The sequence below is a fragment of the Miscanthus floridulus genome, chromosome 3 (assembly GCF_019320115.1).
Source record: "Miscanthus floridulus cultivar M001 chromosome 3, ASM1932011v1, whole genome shotgun sequence".
NCBI lineage: Eukaryota > Viridiplantae > Streptophyta > Magnoliopsida > Poales > Poaceae > Miscanthus > Miscanthus floridulus.
Window position 1 is genome coordinate 1719862 of NC_089582.1, and position 19776 is coordinate 1739637.

The following is a 19776-nucleotide window of genomic DNA, read 5'->3' on the forward strand; positions in this document are numbered from 1 at the left end:
ATTAGCACAACATCATCATGCTACTTTTCAATATGAAATAAGGCATTTATTTAGATGCTAATGTACTAAAGTGGAGCTATATTGATGTAGATGTCGATCAAGAAAGATGCGAAGACAAGAAGCGGAAGCGTGCTCATGAGGATGACGTACACAACGAACTCTTAAGCAACACAAATCTCCTCTCATATTTTGTCCGAGTGGGCCATTGCGTACAAAATGTACAAATATGGAATCTCAAACTGATATTATATATTGCATCTGCAGATCATTATTAGGGAGGAAGCGAGAGAAGTACAGGTCAACGACGATGCCGTACAAACGCTAGTACTACAAAAGGCACAACATATGATGCGTGCTAACAATGATGTGACGGCGTTGCCTCGGTATAATAAGCCAAAGAAATCAAACAATGCACAAATCATGACTCAAGGTGAGCCATCATTAATTGAAACTTACTTCTTTAATTTAAATAATTAATTACTTATTACTAATAATAATATAAAATGATACCTCTGCAGATTATGTGTCTACGAAACAAGATGATGAGGTAATTGAATACATGAAAGGAAAAGGTATAGATCATAAACTCGTCAGAATCAATGATGCTTGGGGATGCAGGAATGACCTAGATTGCCTTTTTAAGTCGAATGAGCAAGTCAATGGCACGATAAGCATGTTTAACACTGCTTCTGCATTACATAGTGTCCATACAAACTATCTGCCAATCTTTTAATGACAAATTAAAAACTTGCAGGTCATAAGTTTGTATATCGAATTGATGCGGCATGAAGAACACCTACTTCATAGAGATGGTGGAGATGTATATTTGGAAAATTCAATGGTTTCTCAAATGCTACGAATTGACGGGAAGAAAGATGAGAGGGATTTGAGCTATAATAGAGATGAAGTGGTTGAAACAAGGGCACACAATTATTTAAATGCTGATATGGTAAGCTTTACCATAATACTTGACATATGCTAATTTTTTACCCTTTCAAATCTAGAGAAATAATTTAGATAACTCTCTAATACTGCAGGTGTTCCTTCCAATCAATATTGAAAAGTTTCACTGGTACCTGGGTGTTGTGAACTCTTCTTTAGGCCAGATACATGTTTTGGACTCTTTTGGAGATAATATGACAAACTTTGAAGATATCTGGTATACGGTACGTCTAAATAATTGGTATACATATTTATTTATTTAAAATTCTTCAGTACCTGTTCTGTTTCTTAATTAGCCTTGGTGTTTTGATCATACCAGCTCTTAGGAATGGAAAGACTAATAAAATATGCAACGGGGCTTACAAAACTGGACCAAAGTAAATGGAAACACGGTACCAATATGACATCTTGGCCAATGAAACATAAGATCAAGGTCCCAATGCAAACAGATGGGTAAAATATCTTTACGTTTTGTGTATATGTCATTGCCTAACCATTATCTGTATGCCTCATATTTGATTGTTTGGAATATTGCCCAGCTATAGTTGTGGTTTATGGCTTCTTAATTATATGGAGTATTGGACCAGAAGTACTTTATCTGACCATGTAACCCAGGTACTTACTTAAGAATCTACTTCTAATACATATCAGTTATTTTTTAATTGGTTAGCATATAAGCAATTACTGTTTGTAGGAAGATATAAGTAACTTCAGGTTCAAGCTACCTGCGATCTTATATAACTCGCTGTTAAATGAAATAAGAGGGTTACCGGATAAAGAGCAAAAGACTAAGACCGGCGATGACCTAGATGAACTTGTCGAAGAGCTCAATGACCTCGATATTTTGATGTCGGGTAACACGAAGTTGACAAGGACGCTAAAGTGGACAAACAGAGAAGACCTATTGACGACAATTTGCGGGTTGTTCCACTTGATCGCCAATGATGAGACTTTAGAGTAAGTCATGCATTCTAAAGTAAAACATACTGTTCTAATATAGATATTGCCTTTGTCCATTCTAGATTGCTACATCAAGTAATTTGTTCCTTGTCCTTGTTTTCAGGAAAGAGTGGATACGAAGTACACGACCATATCCAATTTCTTTAAGTCTTAGACAAATTATAAATATTTTAGATGATGATAGACAACCGGAACATGAAACCTTTAATATGGCTATTCGGATGGTCGCGTGCAACCAAGACATAGCGCAGAAGAAACAAATATTCCACTACATGGATCTCAAATTTGTTGTAAGTTGATATATATAAATCATTCTAAAAGATTGTTTATACATGTCATACTTAAATTATGTAATTGTATAATTATCAGGAAATAACTCATTTTGGACGAGATCCACGATGTTGTCCCAAGATTGACAAGGCATACCAAGATCAATTAAAAAAAGTATTTGAGTGCTGGCCGGAAAAGCAGTACGACATTAAAGAATGTAGCAATGTAAGTTGTGTTTTGTGTATTACTTTAAAACCTTTTAATTTATTTACCACTTACAGTCTGTGTGTTTGTTTATAGATTCTACTACCATATTATCAAGACGGTCTATACACTTTATTCATAATCGACATGCAAAAAATAATCGTGCATATTATGGATCCACTTCAAGATCATGTATGCTTGAAGGGTTATGATCACAGAGATTCATATATACCTACATTACACACTATTGCTAGAAGGTTCAATCTTGCCATGGGATTGTTAAATTATAAGATGAACGACAATATTTATCACTGGAAGCGAGAATACCCTACGTGTGTAACAAAGGTTACACATAATAAACACCGGTAATCACTTGTAATATATTTCAACTTTCATATCACAGAAATAGTTATTTGATCTATGTACATCAAATAAACAATTGATCTTCTGCAGGAATTTGGGAGGCTTTCTTGTATACAGTTTCATGAAGTCATGGGATGGCATAAGATTGCCACCGATCAACAATGTAAGCATGTATAGTACATAACAAATAATAACTTATTTATTGTTATCTGCCATGCACAGCTACCAACTTCGCTGAGGAGGGAATTCTTGGCCGATATCTTGACGAGTAATGCAAAAGAATGTAGCGACAACATCCCTGATTATCTGCAATACATGATTAAGGAGTTAGGTAGAATCTAACTTTACAATGTGCACTTATATGAAAAGTGTTCCCAAATTATATATAGACTCAAATACAATTGTTGTGTAATAGTAATATTATGAAGAATAAATTGGTTATAATTATGAGCATCCCAAGATTAAAACCGTAGCGTTAGCACGGGCATTATACTAGTATAGCTAGTAGGAGTATTATGTATTTATGTACGGAAGTATCATTACAGATCATGCTTGCATACATGTGTGTACAATGCCAGCTACTATACAGACGGCACAATTCAATTCACAGGCGTGCATCTCGCTTTCTGCTGGTTACTTGAATTGTTTGCTTGCATTGTGTGTGACCAATAAAAAACCACCGCGGCAAGCTTTGCTTCAAAAAGGAAAGCAAAGAAGAAACAAAAGATCATCCCCATCTCACCACCACTCCTCCCCCAGTATCCTAGCTACTCGCAATTTTCTTATAGATCACCAAATAAGTTACCTATCACGTCGTCATTATTTTTTCATATTTCTTTTCAAGATTTGCAATTCAAAATAAGTCCCTTATGGCAACACATTTCACTTTTTTCTTGGCCTTAATTAAATCTTTGTATTGTGATAACAGTGTTAAAAGAATTGTGAAGCTATGGGCCAGGCAGTACAATTTCGGCCCATTTATTATATATGTCACTAAGAGACCTTCCATAAGAGCCATAAACTTTTCTTAGACACTACACTGTTTATTTATATGAGAAGAATATTGGTTTGACAAAGTTAAGTAGTATAGCTAGTATATTATTAATATAAGTACTACATACGAACCTGTTAGTTGGGAACTGAAACTCAGAAAGCTGTCATATAAAGTCAGATTATGACGCATTAGAGCAATAGCAAAGGTAGCTAGCTAGCTAATGCAGGCACCCATTTTTAATTTATGCATGTGTAGGTTGATTATGTGCATATAGTTCAACAGATATATTTTTCACAAAGCCTAAGACAAAAGGTGGTGGTTAGGGGGGTGTTGAGGGTGACACAATGTATATATTTGCCGTTGGGACCACCATGTTAGTTAGTTGTTACATCAAACTAGCTAGAACAAACTAAGCAATCCTTTCCCTTCTCCTAGCTAGCTACATAACCACCAATATCAAAGCCTGAACAATCACATGATTTCGTGCCACGGCTATATATGCTACCCCTCTCTTCCCACCCTTCTTCCTCCTCTCGCATCCTTCCTCTTTCCTTCTCTCTCTCTCTCTCTCTCTCTCTCTCTCTCTCTCTCCAAATGTTTTGGTGCATCCTCTAGTGGCTGAAGCTGCCAGCATGATCTGAGGTGTGGTTTATTTGCTAGTTGGCCACAGGCCCACAGCATATATGATGGCCCAAAGCAACGATCAGATCATGCTGTGCAGTTTCATCTGCTCGTGGATGCACAGCAGATCCTGGACCAGCGTTAATTAGTTCAAGGGTAATTCATAAATTTCTCGGTACATATTGATTCCTTATCGCTTTTCTATAATTTGTGGCAGAGCAAAGCTTCGATCGGAGAGCACCAAATCGGCAATTCAAGAACTGAAGGTGAAATGAACAGCTAGCTACTAGATCCTTTTCAATTTCGAATTCCTTCTTCTTGCCTTGCAATGTTGATGCATTATTATGACTACCTTCCCCAGCTACTTTTCTTGCTTCTCGATCGCCCATATGATTTTGCAGGTTTTCTATGCAGTGGTCTAATTGTGTATTAGATTGCTTGTTCTGAAGAAGCTATATATATGTATGTATATGATACCATCATTTGGAGTGGTATATACCTGTTGGAGTCGGAGATCGTCATACAAGCAGGAAGGATATTCAACTGAGAAGTGAATAACTGATCATTGGCGAATGAATTGAAGGATTATTTCTTTTGCATGCATACTTTGTGATGTGAAGCAATTTCTAGCTTTTCACTATATATACCTATACTACACGCCGCCTGCATATATATGTGATTGTGTGTGTATGAATGTAATGTAACTACCTGAAAATATTTGCACCTTTATCCTTTCATTATCAGCTATAGTACACCGCTAATTTAATGCCACACACACCATAAACTTGGCCATTTCGAATTAAATAGAGGACCTAATAATTAAACACAATTGAGATTGATGATTGATTAGTCGGTTGATAGTCGGTTGATTCTCTGTCCCTTTCTACTATAGCCGAAAGTTGGGTGTGCTCTTAATATCCCCATAATGCATGCCAGTCCTCCTCACTCATCAGTGGCATGTGAAGGAGATCCGTGACAGATTGGTAGTGCAGATAAACAAAGATATAAATGTATGGAGAGGAGATCCAAACACTGATTGACGAAAAGATGGCTGCAGAAAAATTATTGTGGCAACGGTAGCTCACGTACTGCATACGGCTACAATAACTCTACTTGTTGCAATTATTTGTAGCGTCTTAATCGATCGTCCAAGTCAAGTAAATTGATTGCTCATGCACGTTTAATTAATCTTTTTATCAAATTCAAAGAGAAAAAAATGCTGCCATTAATTACACCATGTTTAATTTATTTTTCACCATTGTCTGACCTCTGTATACTGTATTCAAAGAAAAGGCCAGCAAATTCTTTCTGAATTTATAAGAATTCCAGTGTTGCATTTGTTCCTTAAATTAAGTAGTATTATTATTTATTTATTTTTTTCCAGATTTCTACCGAAGTTTTATATGTTTCTTACGAAACTCTCGCATTTTAATGGTAATTTAGCATAAGTTACTAAGAGTCCTAGATACAATAATATACCATCATCAGTGGCACTCTCGTATGCATCATGATGAAGACATGTTTGTTTGAAGCACTACCTTCATTCCCCATGCTCCATCATCCTTGCACTTGCGCCATTCATCCGTAGCGAGCATATACATATGTAGTCCAGTCAAGCAAGCAAGAACGTTCCAAGTTAGTAAATAAATCTTCTAGCTTTGCGGCAATCAGTAGTGCATGCTTAGTCCTTGCCTGCCAGTAAGCCTGACGCTGATAGATGGACGTGATGACCAAAGCTGATCGAGCCATCAGATCATCAACTGTTTATTTAGAAACTATACGAATACGATGATCGGTTGCATCAGTTCATTTCATATTTGGGACGATAAAGCTTCCTTTATCTGAAAAGAAGGATGACACTATGCTCTAGGATTCAAAGGCTTGTAACCTAACAGAACTTTACTCTTCTTTAAAATTAAACGAAATGGCATGGCTAAAGGGGAAAAAAAATCTTGACCCTACCTTGTCCACCGATGCCTTGTAGGTTAAGCTCCTTAATTAGCCACTGCTGAACCTCAAAGCAAACGGCCTTTATTTTGCAAGGGAAATATTTCACGTCCAACAACGTCATTTGTATTTACACAAAGCCAAAAGCCGCCACACCTTGTGTCTGGTACACCTTAATTAGCTAGGTGAAGCATAATTGTCTTCACAAGCAAGTGGTAGCCATGCTTCGTGGTTCAGAGAGGTCACCCAAATTTCAGAAATGGTTAACCTGAATCCAAGTTTTGCATTGGGGAGATTTAGTCCACCAGACGCTGTCGCAGCAGGATCCTGTTACGTAACCTCCATCCTCGGCTTTTGGCATGATGATAGCTACTTGCCCTGCGTTAGCTGACAGCTTAATTATCTTCTCTGCAGGGAAATGATATGCTTATGAATGAACGGACCTACAACGATAGATCAACCTCATAAGGTCCTCATCACCGGTAGCCATGCAGTACTGCTGCTAAAGCTACACCCAACTGGCTGCATCCATCTGGCCGGTAGAAACCAACATCAAACCAGATACCACGCAAAGGAGAAGCCAGCATCACCCTGTCACCAAATGCCAACCAAAAGGTAAAATGAATAAAACAAAGAGACAGGGAGCAAATCCATTACGGTTTACACTTGTCGCAGGGGGTCCCACACTCCCACTAACGATCAACAACTCGCATCACAACGCCCATGTCGCAAATTATTGGTGAACAATCAAGAGGAATGTAGGCAAAAATGCACAGGAGCAACCCATCAGCATCAGGATGCATTAACGGTTATACCTAACGCTATGTGACAACAGTTGTGCCCATGTCCTGCATCCGGTGGATTGGCTCCAACCTCCACTCCGAAATGGGCACATAAATCACACTTATGTGAGAGAACATGGCAGACGTTTAGTATTGAATTGGTGTCACCAAGCATGTAAGGTTATCTAGCAATAATGGCATGTCAACTGTCATATATGATGAGGGCAAGCAAAGCTCATTTATTTACATAGATTGTATAAAACAATAAGAGTTGCAAGCCGCTTGACTGACAAAATTTTTGGGTGTGATCGGCAGTGATTGCTGCAGCAGCACTGCGGCTGTCGCTGCAGCAACCACACTCACCAATCACTGTAGGAAGCAAGCACAAAAAGCTGCAGCTACTGTTATAGTAGCACAGCTGACCAGGCAGTTTGTGTTCTTCAGTCATTTAAAGGGCAAAAGGTCGCGAACAAGAAAAGACACATCTACGGATATAGTAGGTTCTGGGTCTCTTTAAGAAAATTGCAGATTACCTCTGCATCGACCTTGTAGGTTGCAAGACATGGACCCCACTTCGCTGTCAAGTGTCAACCATCTAGAACTGTTCTTTCACATCGTCCAGGTGATGCTCAAACTCCAGAGATTGTTGTAAACAAGCAACCTGATAAAATTTATACAAGATGTGAGAACGAAGAACCAGCAGGTGGCATCGAACTGTAATAATGCTCACAATTACTAAACATTGATTAAGTTAGTAGTGTACACCTTTGCGCGAATGTTACCAAATGGATTTAATTCATGTCCCTCCTTTGCAATTTCAACCTCGCCAGAAAAATGAAGCTCCAATCCCTGATGTTGCCAGTATATTTCGAATGCTACCATAAGCATCCTGAAAGATTTTTCTTTTTTGGGCAAACAGCATCCTGAAAGATGTTGAGGATGAGTGGTAGTTCACCGCGCAATACAAGGGTTAGTGGTGCCCTATATTTGAATTCCAGTATTTTTATCTGTGACGCCCCTACGTTTTCCAAAGGTGGTTCTAGCAAATGCATGAAACAATAATTATAAAGTTTATTAGTGCCAAGATGCCCAGTAGGCCATACAAAAATGAGTAAATTAGTGACTAGATGAAGCTCCAAACAACGATGAGGCACTATAATTGATCCAATAAAATCCTATTTTTTAAAATGTTTCAAACAAATATAAAATCAGTTTTCTTGAAGAATTATTAAGTTTATTAGTTCAGCTTTTCTACCTTATAACAGAACTAAAATCAATAACAATAAGAAATGCCACATCAAACAGAGGGTATCTCTTAAATAAATGCGGAGTTAATTGCTCTTTTTTTCTATTAAGTACCATTGCACCAGGACTTGGATCTTGCTACTTAAAGGAAAACAAATAATCACCTTCTGCTTCTTTTTGCTTAAGTACAAGACTTAAGTCTCACTTTTCGATGTAGAGACATACAATTTCTCATCTCCAAGGGATTGTACATATATTTTCACTTTTTTCAACTTTTTTAGGGCCTGTTTGGTGGCGCTCCGGCTCCGCCAGCAGCTCCAGCACCGGAGCCGGAGGAACTGCACCAAATGGCGAGGTGAGGAGCGATTCTGCGCATTTGGAGGAGCCAGAGCCCTTTTTGTGTACGGAGGTGGAGCCACAATTTGCAGCTCCGGCCTCCGGCTCCGGCTCCGATGGAGGAGCCCACGGACGCGGGGCCCTGCCAAACACGGCCTTAATGTGTTTTCTAAGAATGATAAATTGCTTCTGATCATAGATCATATACCCATAAAAAATGGTGGGTATATGATCTATGATCAGAAGCAATTTATCATTCTTATACCAAGTGGTTGAAATTGGGGAAGGAATAGCCCAACTCATCTCCAGCTCTCCACGGATGCAGCTCTCTTCATATATGTATAATACTTTTGTGTATGGCCGTGAAATATAATTCAAGGACTAGATAGCAATCCCTGCAAATGAATACCAAAAAAAAGTAAGGAGGAAGGGCCGAAGAAGGCAAGAACAAGTTGTGTAAACAGTACACTAACGATAAGCTAAGGTTTATTCTATACCTATCCTGCATATTAGGGAACTTACACAAAGTCCTAGTTACTTAGGTTCAGTGGGAAAGGGTGTTCTGCAGGTTAGCAATAATGAGGTAATGTGTCCAGACCCATCCATCTCTATCTCCAGTATCTAGTAAACACCTTCAGTACACTGGGTCTAGAAATTAACCCATCCCACAACTTTGTCCGGGTATGGATTTTCTACATAACTGTCAATAATGATACAGTATTAGGACCTAGTTAGTATAGTAAACTAACGCTAGGATCAATCTAATAACATCAATGAAGAGGCCATATCATCATCACGGTTATGATAATTTCAAGTAAATATTAATCTAACAAGTTTGCCAGCATCACCACATTAATCCATCATTATATATGTGGCTTCATCGTTCATCCATTTGGTGGCATTAATATGCACTTAGCACCATATCTGTAGCATCTTCATATGAAAAAAAATTCAACGCCATGTATGCAACTTCACTACCTCCTATAATGGTTTCAATGTTTCAAATGGTTCAAAAATACCCATGGAAAGCACAACTACTAACATTGTAACATTCTTTGATCATCACAAGAATGTAACAAGGTTTTTCTAAGGGATGCAAAGGGTAAAAGAGTAATCAGCACGCTACCATGGCTGATTGGATGTGCAAATAATGTTTTTGCAAATACTGATAAAACATGTGTTTTCTTTTAGTATGGCTCTGTGATCACTGACAGTACATGGCATGCCTAGTAGCTGAGGTAACTCAAGCCAAATAGCAAGTTTAGATTTGGTGAACAACATATCAGAGCTAGTGAATAGCAAGATGAAAGCCACATGGGCAACCATGTTGTGTCATGCAAATAACAGTATAAACAATTCATAGCAGTATATCTGACAAAAGTGCTTAAGCCAAAAAAATATATATAAAGCTATAAACACTCAAGGGATTATATCACGAAGATCAGCTTGAGAAAAATGTTATGAATGAAATACAAATAGCTCATAACTAGGAGCAAATAAATCTACAGACATCAACTATAATCAGCCATATCATGCTCCTTGCAAAGAATTCTGGTATAAGCAGGTTTATGAATTTCCATAAAGAGACTAGACAAGCAGTTGAGTGGTTCTACCACGTAAACAGTGCAACATTAAAGTCACATGATGTATCATATATTCATATTATTTCACAAAAATAAAAGAACTGAAGACAAATATTACTATGCTTTCCTGGAGAGAGAAAAATAGGACCCCAAAGCACCCTTAAAATGCCTAATTGCTCCTCAGGCCAGATTAGTCACAAGTTTTCAGGCCCTCGAGGCCCGATGAGAAGTCCATATACAGAGGCAAGAACTATCAATGCCCTAACAATCTTTTGCGGTCTCGCCTTCCTCCCCCATGATAACTCCCCAGTCCCCACGTCTCAACTAGGTTAACTGGGATGTCATTGCTGGCACCTTGCATCGCAGCAAACTTCCCTACCAATACCTGACACATTCACCCTCTTTCGGCTAAGTCCATAGATATTGGCCACGAGAATCCTCAATGTGAACTTGTTCCAACCAAAGCCTTTTATGTTTGGCATCTTTTCTAACAGACTCCAATAATATTGCCACTTCATCACATGGAATACATAACAGGGTCACAACTGCAAAGGAGTCGTCCTGCCAAAGGTTGAGAGGTTCTGTGGCCTGGAAGGCAAGCTTGGTACGATGGTGCCGTGGCCCACTGAATCAAATAGGATACCACCCCCCGTCCCCCCCCCCCCCCCCCCCCTGACACACACAAATACAGGGAGAGACCAGATGTGAGGAACATGGCAACCAATTGACAGTTCATGTGGCAAAGGTAATGAGCTAGGGACCTGGGTCCCAGAGCTGAAGTGAGTAATGCACCCATAACAACAATTAGGCTGACACTTAAGTTTGCTTCAAGATCATGCCTTTTCCATTGGGGAAGCATATAAACACTTGCAAACACTTTAAGTTAATAACATACATGTGTATCCAACGGTTAAAATTTGAAATCAGAAGTAAAGAGAAGATTGTACCGAGTAACTGCATAAATATTTCTTCAATCAATTCGGCTTCTCCATTTCAATTTTGATTCAAGATCAAAAAACTTCAATCCAGATATCACCAAGTCTGCAGTGGTCTTCTTCAAGTGCTCGTTCAGCATGTCCTCGTAGACAATAAAATTGGCTTCTGATAAGATATTTCGATCTCTCATGATAGTGAATACCTGTCTCGCCTCAGTTGAACTTGCATACTTGCAGAAGCCATATATGATAGCAGAATAGACAATTTCTTCCATTGAACAACCTACTTCAATCATCTCATCCACCACATTAATGACTTTCTCTGGGCTTTTTGATCTGCAAGCTTCCAGAATAGTCAAGGTGTATTTAAATTCAGTTGGCCCATTTTCTACATTTCCAAGACAATCTTTAACAAGTGATATGGCTGTGTTGATCTCCCCCATCTTGCAAAGCCCTTTCACAAGAACACAGTAGGCTGACGTACTTGGTATCCAATTTTCTTTCATCATGGTGTTGTAGCATGAGCAGGCCTCTTCGACATTTCCTTCATCCACGAAACATGGGATCATATGACTATATGTACATGAATCTGGTTTAAAATCAACTGAATTTTGCATTTCTTCAAACAGCAAAAGTGATTTCTTCCTATCCTTGATCTTCAGCAGATTTTCAATAAGAATGTTATAAATGCCGACACTACAATACTGTTTTTGTCTCAACGCATCAAAGACTTCCATAGCCTTCAATTCCCTACCATCCTTTCCTGCAAAGAGCTTCATAAAATCTCTTAACATTTCAATAACAGGCAAACACAGCTCTGCCAGTTTGTTGACCAATCCAAAAAATGTAACCATTTCATCCTTTTTGGCATAACAAGCTAGCAACGGTGAAACAGTATCAGAACTTGGCACAAGCTCCTCCTGCAGAACAATCTGAAATAACTTATGGGCCTTATCCTCCCTACCTATGCCACACAGTCCACTAATAAGTGTGTTATATATCCCCAGGTCAGCACGGTAGCCAGTATCAACCAACTCCTTCAACAACCTACACCCATCCCCAACCCTCCCAGCAGCAACATACCCATCAATGAGCGATGCATACACCGACCTGTCCACCAGTAACCCCTTTCTCCTCATCTCCTTGAACAATTCTGCTGCTTCCTCCACCATCCCAGTCTTGCAGAGCCCCCCAACCATAGTAGCATATGCCATTGTGTCTGGCTCCACCCCATCCTTCTCCATTTCCTCCCACACCCTGATGCAGCCGTCCATATGCCCCCTCCGCCCCATTGTCTTCACCAGCGCAGTGTACACAAAGACATCAGGCCGGCACACCTCGTTCCGCATCCTCCCAATCATTTCCAGAAGCCTATCAATCATCCCCGCGTGTGCTAGTGCACGAACCACGATGGTAAACGTCACTGGGATAGGCTGCACGCCACCCTCCGACATTTCATCGAACAGCTTGAGCGCGTCCTCGACGTGGCCCGCAGCAGCCAGTGCGCCAAGGACGCGGTTGCACGCGTGGACCTGGGGTTGGACGTCGAACTCGTGGCGGAAGCGGCGGACCGCGTGGAGAGCGCGGAGGGGGCGGCGCGCGGCGGTGTGGAGGCGGACGAGGAGGGTGAGCTGCGAGTGGGAGACGGGCTTGCCGTGCGCGCGCATGAGGTCGGGGAGCTGGTCGGCCGCGGCTGGGAGGCCCGCGGCGGAGAGCAGCGAGGCGAGGGCGTGGAAGGCCGGGAAGCAGTGGCGGAAGCCCTTCTGGCGGCCGGCCCAGAGGAAGAACGGGAGCGCGAGCGGCGGCGGCGGGGGCGGGCGCGCGGTGAGGACCTCGGCGACGAGGGATGGCGGGACGCGGCGGAGCTTGGAGAGGTCGGCGACGACGGGCGGGCCCCAGCGCTGGTGGCGGCGGAGCGCGTCGAGGAGGAAGCGCGCGAGCGGGGAGAGGCGGCGCGCGGAGGCGGATGTGGAGGAGGAAGCGGAGGCGGAGGGAGAGGACGGAGAGGGAGCGGACGACGGGGAAGAGGGCGAGTGTGGATCCCAGTCGCGGAGGCGGAAGGCGGTGGAGGGGGAGGGGGAGGGGGAGGTGGGAGGGCGGGGTATTGGGGAGGGGAAGCGGAGGTCGGTGAAGAGGCCGCCGCGGACTGTGGGCCGGTGCGGCGAGGCGCGGCGGTGGCCGTGGTAGATGGTGTGCCTGCGGCGGCGGGCAGTGGGAGAGGATGGGGATGGGGACGGGGACGGGGACGTCATGGCGCAGGCCGGCGGTGTGAGGGGGCGGCGCTGATGCGCAGTGGCAGAGAGTAGTGATGGAGGTGTCAATTCAATTCGTACTGGGCTGGGCTTCGTATATACAAAGGCCCAGACTTGGTCCAAGCTCTAATCACGGTCGGGCTGTCAGCCACGGAAGGCCCACTCCATATATAGGCCTGCAACTATTTTGGGTTCTTATTTCTAAAAAAAAAACTATTTTGGGTTCTCATAACGTCGGGCTGTCAGTATTAGTATTCCTTGTTGGCTCCGTCGATTTTTTGTTTTCGAAACACAATCCACGGCCTCTCATACTATAATAACGCATGTAAATTCATCACGAGCGCATGCACACACACAGCTATAAGACATACTAGGCCACCAGATAAGGTTGAAACTATGTTTGAAATTAAGCTCCGACAAAGAATCGATTTCTCATTTACGAAGTGCAATCCGACTGTTTAGTTAGATGTTTCTATCCAATGGGAAGCGGCAGTGATAGTGCCCGCACACCCACCGGCACTCTCGCGGGTCCACGCGGCGTCTGCGCCCCACTCATCCCTCACCTCGTGCTTCCTCTAGCAGCTATAGCATTCGGGTCATATTGCAACATATGCAACACCAGATCTTCTTTTAAAATATTCAACGCTTACGACATACGTCTGAAGATAGATGAAACACTTGAAACATGCGTCTGAAACACTTGAAAAAACACATGAAAACACTTGAAAATCATTGCAAACATACACAACATCCAGATAAAACACTTGCAACGTATGAGTGAAACATATGCAACATTCAGATAAACATACTTGTAACATACACCTTAAAAACAGATGAAACATTGGGAACAACATACATGTACTACCATTTTAACATATGCAACATTTCAATCTACTTTTGCAACATCCGTACGAAAAACTTGCAACATGCCTCTGAAACATCTGAAAACACTTAAAACATACACTTGGAACATGCGACATATCCCGATGCAGCCTCCTCCGCCGTCTGTAGTGGGGCGCCACAACCGTAGCAGGAGGCGAGGTCGGAGGGCTTCTGTGCCAGGGCCTGGCGCTTCTCCTTGCGCTGGCGGTGCCTGTCAGCGTCGTAGGCCACGAGCACGCGCGCGACAGCCAGCCGACGGCAGAGGAAGCGGTCCCCACACGTGGGCGCGACGGTGCCCGTGTCGTTAGGCAGGGCGGGCGGTGGAGCAGGAGCAGCGGCAAGGGAGGTCCGGTGGGTGTGAGGGCTTGAGCTGTGGAGGTGGCGGCGTTAGTTTTTTGGAGAAGGAGAGGAAGGGAACGCCATGGACGATGGGCAGGGGAGGTCTCTCGTCTAATTTTCTTATATGACCGACGCAACAGAAGGGACAAACACGAGCACTGTAATAAAAAAAGAGATGCACTATTGGGCTGGTTCGTAGGCCCAGAAAGAGGCGTCCGAAAGAACGGACGCCGTGCACACAACATTACCGAATAGGAAGGGCATGTCATCTAATGCCCCTTTTTTGTTTCTGCTGCCATGAATAAAGTGGTTGAAAAGCTTTTAGAGAAGAATGTAAATTGAATGACTAACTATCTGAAGAATGACTAACTATTTTCGAGGTGTTGAAATTAGAGGTGACCAAGCAAACAAGATTTTGGCATGACAGTTGGTTGGGGGACTGCCCTTTAAAGATTAGTTTTCATATATTGTTTCAGATTTCCACTCATCAAGATATAGAGGTAGCAGAAGCACATAATTACATAAATGAGCTTTTTTCTTATGTCACCTAGATTTCCACTAGTTGTCTGCACCATTACATGAGCCCTTCTGAGTGCCTGATTTGTACATGATGAAGATCAAGGTCTAATAAGTGCCACGTTTATTTCCTATATCCAAGTATATTTTGCTTATCGGAGGAAGTATTTTAGGTTCTTGTAATTATTATATTGGTGCATGGTATTATGGCTAATGGTTCAGCTAAATAAAGCCAACTGTCCGATTTGATCTAGTTTCTTTTTAAGCATAGAGAGCTCTACCAATTAATTAAGGTAGAAAAGAATCGAGTGTCAAGTATGAAAAATAAGCGAATCGAGTGGTTTTTGTTTTTGAATGACAACACCCGACAGGCGTGTTAGAAAAAAAAACAAGATTATGGTCTTGGAGACAAGAACCATGCAACCAAAAAGAAAAAAAAAACAGCTAAATGATACCCTGCATGCCACAACAACTCAACCACTCAACCGTCAAAAGAAAACCAAACACCGAACAGGCCACCACTAAACATAACTGACCGCCGCTAGGCCACGAAGAAGCACAAATGCTCCTCCCAAATCCACAAAGCCCAAACACACAACACTAAGAAACATAGACTCCTGGTTATCGGCAAAAATAAGGTGTGCAAAGGAAGAGAGCAAGAGAGAAGAGGAATCCACTCGTTCCCCGCACGGACCCACCCCTGCGAGACGACCAAGAACAATGTTGTTGCCGTGGGGGAGTGTCAAGCAAGGTGCTGAGGTAAGAACGTACCTGCTAGAGTGATGTCTCCATGGAGGAAAAACGACGCCAAAAGACATCTCCGCCCAAGAGACTCTAGACAAGGTTTTCACCCAAGGATCCGTCAAGGGATGGTGGCGCTTCAACAACGCCCTCAAGAGGGAGCGCGTCCGTCGGAAACATCGTTGTTGTGAGTCAACTCAGAGCTGGGCATGACTTTCACCAAGAATGCAACCACCCCTTGCCATTGTAGCTCCAACACATTATCAGGCCACCACCACAAGCAAAGACAACACACGGCCACCAACACGCTGCAGTCGCAACAAGAAAGGCAGCAATCACAACCAGACCACATACGACAATGCCAACATCAACGTCGCACCACCTCGCACGACGATGCCACCATCGATGACACCGCGCCACCGTGCAACCTCCACGTCCACTACAACCACGAGTCCACCACTAACACGCCCGCACTGTTGGGCTTACTCCATGCCGCTGGTCTGCCACGCCCTGCAAACCTCGACGCCGCATGCCCAGAACAACTGGATCGCCGACACCTTGCTGCTCAACATGTTGCGCACGACGCCACTATTGTATTCCACGTGCCACTATGAGTGGCTGCCAACTACTGGCAGTCAGCTCCATTTGTAGGGGTGATAGATCCTGGCAGCACCAAGGCTAGAGCCGCCCGCCGCCCTCTTGTAGACTTCACCACCAGGGGAGATGGAGTGAGGGAAGATCCCTACCGCTACCATCCTCGCCCTCCGCCAGATCCCCAATAACGAGCTCCGATGATAGCAAGGATAACGAGGCTAGAGGAGGTCCTTCGATGGGGGGAGTCAGGAGCTGCCCAACTCGCTACGCCCCTAAGGAGAGCGATGCGTGGGGCGTATAGATCCAAGTGTAAGTGAATCAAGTGTTAAGCATGAAAATAAGCACGCTAGCTGCTTGAAGGTAACTGATGGTAGTGGCGCTTTGCATCCAAACATCTTTCCATGCCTACTTTGCACTTGTATAGGCGTATGAATCATAATATTATTTTTTAAAAGAATACATAACGTCCACGTTGAAGAATAATTAACCAAAAAATACACCAATCACAAACTCGACTATGTTAGGTATATAAGTTTAACCACGGGTAGCCAATTAGGCTACACCGATGGATTGTTTGGTTGGAGCCATAATTTATCACAACTAACCTTTGATAGATGTGGCTAGAAATTTTACAACCACGCTTTACCATGTTTAAGAGAATTTTGCGATACCTTTTTACTTTATAACATGTGGAGCTATAGAAAAATATTACCTAAGTTTATTACTAACCAAAAACTTGCTAATTTGGCCAAACTTCTTGTCTAAGGTGAAATGTGGTTAGAAATTTTGGAGCCATACTTTGTCATGTCTAAGATAATATTGTCGTAACTTTTTTACTCTATGACATATTATGAAGAAAAAAAAATCTTACATGAGTTTAATTGCCCACCAAACACTTACCAATTTACACTACTGGAGACGCGCTCTTTGCCGAGTGCCTAGGGCACTCGGCAAAGGCCCTATTGCACTCGGCAATGCCACACTCGGCAAAGAGCAAACGGCAAAGCCGCATCCGGCGAAGGGTTCTTTGCCGAGTGCCGTTCGTCGGGCACTCGGCAAAGAAAATTGGCCGTCAGCCGTTGACGGCGTCTTTGCCGAGTGCCGGGTCAGGAAGGCAAGCAAAGCTTTTCCCTTTTTTTTTGAAAAATCCTTTGCCGAGTGTCTTCCTGACCCGGCACTCGGCAAAGAAAAAAATATTTTTTTTGAAAAATCCTTTGCCGAGTGCCTTACTGACCCGGTACTCGGCAAAGAAAAAAATGTTTTTTTTAAAAAAATCTTTGCCGAGTGCCTAGCTGAGACGACACTCGGCAAAGAATTTTTTTTTTTTTGGAAAATTCTTTGCCGAGTGCCAGAGCCCTGGCACTCGGCAAAGCTGTGAAACACATGGTAGTGTACACAGCTTTGGCACTCTCTGGCACTCGGCAAAGCTGTGAAACACATGGTAGTGTACACAGCTTTGCCGAGTGCCAGGGTACTGGCACTTGGCAAAGAGACCTGGTAGTGCATTTTTTGGCGGCTTTGCCGAGTGCTAGGGCAAAAGGCACTCGGCAAAGGCTCTTTGCCGAGTGTTACACTCGGCAAAGTGACCAAAATTTTTTGTTTTTGTTTTTGTTTTTTGCTTTCGATCACTGCAAACATAACATGACATATATATCACATCCATCACATATATACCACATCCAGCACCTTATATGTCACAATCCATCACACATACCACATGAATCACATCCGTTCACCACATGTCACAGTAATTCCATCCATTATTCGACAGGATTCCACATCATTCAACAAGTAGTTCAAATCCATCACCACATGTCACAATAACACATGCATGACAACAACATTGTCTCGGACAGAAATCCATTGCGAAGAGAACAAGACATGAAACTACAAGCGCTACTCACTGAAGCAGCCCTTGATGTGGCCATCCTGCTGACGATGGGGAAGGAAACATCTGCTCGTTCGGAGTGCCCTGAGCTGGGTTGTTTGAACCCGCCGACTGAGGCTACACACAGGAGAAGAGATTGCATGAGACAAGATTAGTTGAATAGCAATTGTAGCAATTCCTTGCATGTGTGACATTACTCACTGGAGTAGCGGAGTGAGGAGGCTGAGGTGGACCCATTAACCTAGGAGGCATAGCAGCACCCGTCGTAGTTTGCATCCAGGCAATAATGTCCGCCAACCTTTTCTCCTGGGCGAGTTTGTCGGCCACCCGCGCGGCCCGCTCGGCCGCCAACCCCAGCTCCAGCTCCCCCGCCCTCCTGTTTGCTTCTTCCACCTGGGCCTACAAATTGTTGCAAAGCTAATGTTACAATAATGCAAAGGAAATAGAGTTGTGTAAAGATCAATGTACGACGAGTAAAACATGAATAACCTGGAGTGTGTCGACCCGGTGCTGTGCAGTGCCCGGCCGTGAGCGTATCGCCAGGAGTGAGGAGGCGATCGTGCTCTGTGCTCGGATCTGAGAGAGAGTGGGAGTAGAGGCCGTGTCGATCACGCTGTCGCCAATCCAGTAGCGGCCATGCTTCTTGCCTTGTCCAATCCTCGTGACGGTGTTTGCATCAATGTTGTCGGTCCGTGGATCGTACTCTGGCCCATGGATCGACCTTACCGCCGCTGTGTACTCCGTGATTTTCTCGTAGGCACTCGATTTTGTGTATGCCTCGGCCGGGTCGTCCGGGTTGAAGGAGACGTCGGACGACGCCTTGCCCTTGTGTGCCATGGCAAATGCGGTGAAGTTGGAGCACTCTTGGCCTTGATGTGCCGCCGACTGCAAGAACGAAAATAAGATGATTAGAATTCTTTGCCGAGTTCAACGAAAGCAAGAAGAATAGAAACATGACCACGTACCCAAGCTCGGGTGTATCCGGAGAGGTTGCGGTTGCCTTGTTGGTGTGATACACCTGGCATGAACAAACGCCGCTGCCAGGCAGCCGCGTGCTGAGCGGCCCACTCCGTGCTTAACCACCTGTCCACCATCTTCGCCCAAGCCACGGGGCACCCGTTGCACCACCAAGGAATCACCTACACGTCATCAAGTAGTTGACATATTAGAAAAACAAGTGATTCGTACTTAATCTCAAAAGGAACCAATTTTAATGTTCTTTAGCTACCTCAAGGAACTAGGGTTTGGTCAGCGTCAAGTCTTGTTCTCGGATGTCCTTCTTGGTGACCTTCTGTCCGAGCTTCGTCCCATAGTAATCTATGATGGCCTGGAGTCACGCCTCATGATGGACATCGACGACGCGTTTCCTGCAAGCTCGCTGA

The 19776-nt window shown here is 43.4% G+C and overlaps 3 protein-coding genes across 7 annotated transcripts; 1 reads left to right on the top strand and 2 right to left on the bottom strand.

The window, feature by feature from the left end:
* Nucleotides 1-1273: 1273 nt before the first annotated feature.
* LOC136541249 (uncharacterized) lies at nt 1274-3214 on the top strand. Its single transcript, XM_066533040.1, has 8 exons — nt 1274-1395; nt 1482-1557; nt 1637-1899; nt 2006-2192; nt 2272-2397; nt 2473-2741; nt 2830-2902; nt 2962-3214. The coding sequence occupies exons 1-8, from the start codon at nt 1343-1345 to the stop codon at nt 3079-3081; spliced, it is 1167 nt and encodes a 388-aa protein (XP_066389137.1). The 5' UTR covers nt 1274-1342; the 3' UTR covers nt 3082-3214.
* Nucleotides 2932-13461, bottom strand: LOC136541247 (pentatricopeptide repeat-containing protein At4g20740-like). 5 transcript variants are annotated; one of them, XR_010780304.1, is made up of 7 exons: nt 8493-8868; nt 7849-8006; nt 7617-7744; nt 6763-6892; nt 6317-6679; nt 5893-6195; nt 2932-3045 (listed from the first exon to the last, which is right to left on the bottom strand). XR_010780304.1 is itself a non-coding variant. In XM_066533037.1 (7 exons), the coding sequence occupies exon 1, from the start codon at nt 13432-13434 to the stop codon at nt 11218-11220; it is 2217 nt and encodes a 738-aa protein (XP_066389134.1). In that variant the 5' UTR covers nt 13435-13461; the 3' UTR covers nt 6405-6679; nt 6763-6892; nt 7617-7744; nt 7849-8006; nt 8493-8806; nt 8964-9059; nt 11195-11217. The 5 variants fall into 5 exon arrangements, 4 of the variants coding, with proteins under 4 accessions (XP_066389134.1, XP_066389133.1, XP_066389136.1 ...); XM_066533037.1 differs by lacking the exons at nt 2932-3045; nt 5893-6195 and adding exons at nt 8964-9059; nt 11195-13461 and having other exon boundaries at nt 6405-6679; nt 8493-8806; XM_066533036.1 differs by lacking the exons at nt 2932-3045; nt 5893-6195 and adding exons at nt 8930-9059; nt 11195-13461 and having other exon boundaries at nt 6405-6679; nt 8493-8806.
* A 4945-nt stretch (nt 13462-18406) lies between these two features.
* Nucleotides 18407-19419, bottom strand: LOC136542969 (uncharacterized). Its single transcript, XM_066535568.1, has 4 exons — nt 19360-19419; nt 18884-19279; nt 18596-18793; nt 18407-18511 (listed from the first exon to the last, which is right to left on the bottom strand). Exons 1-4 carry the CDS (start codon nt 19417-19419, stop codon nt 18407-18409), a joined length of 759 nt encoding a protein of 252 aa, XP_066391665.1.
* Nucleotides 19420-19776: the final 357 nt, after the last annotated feature.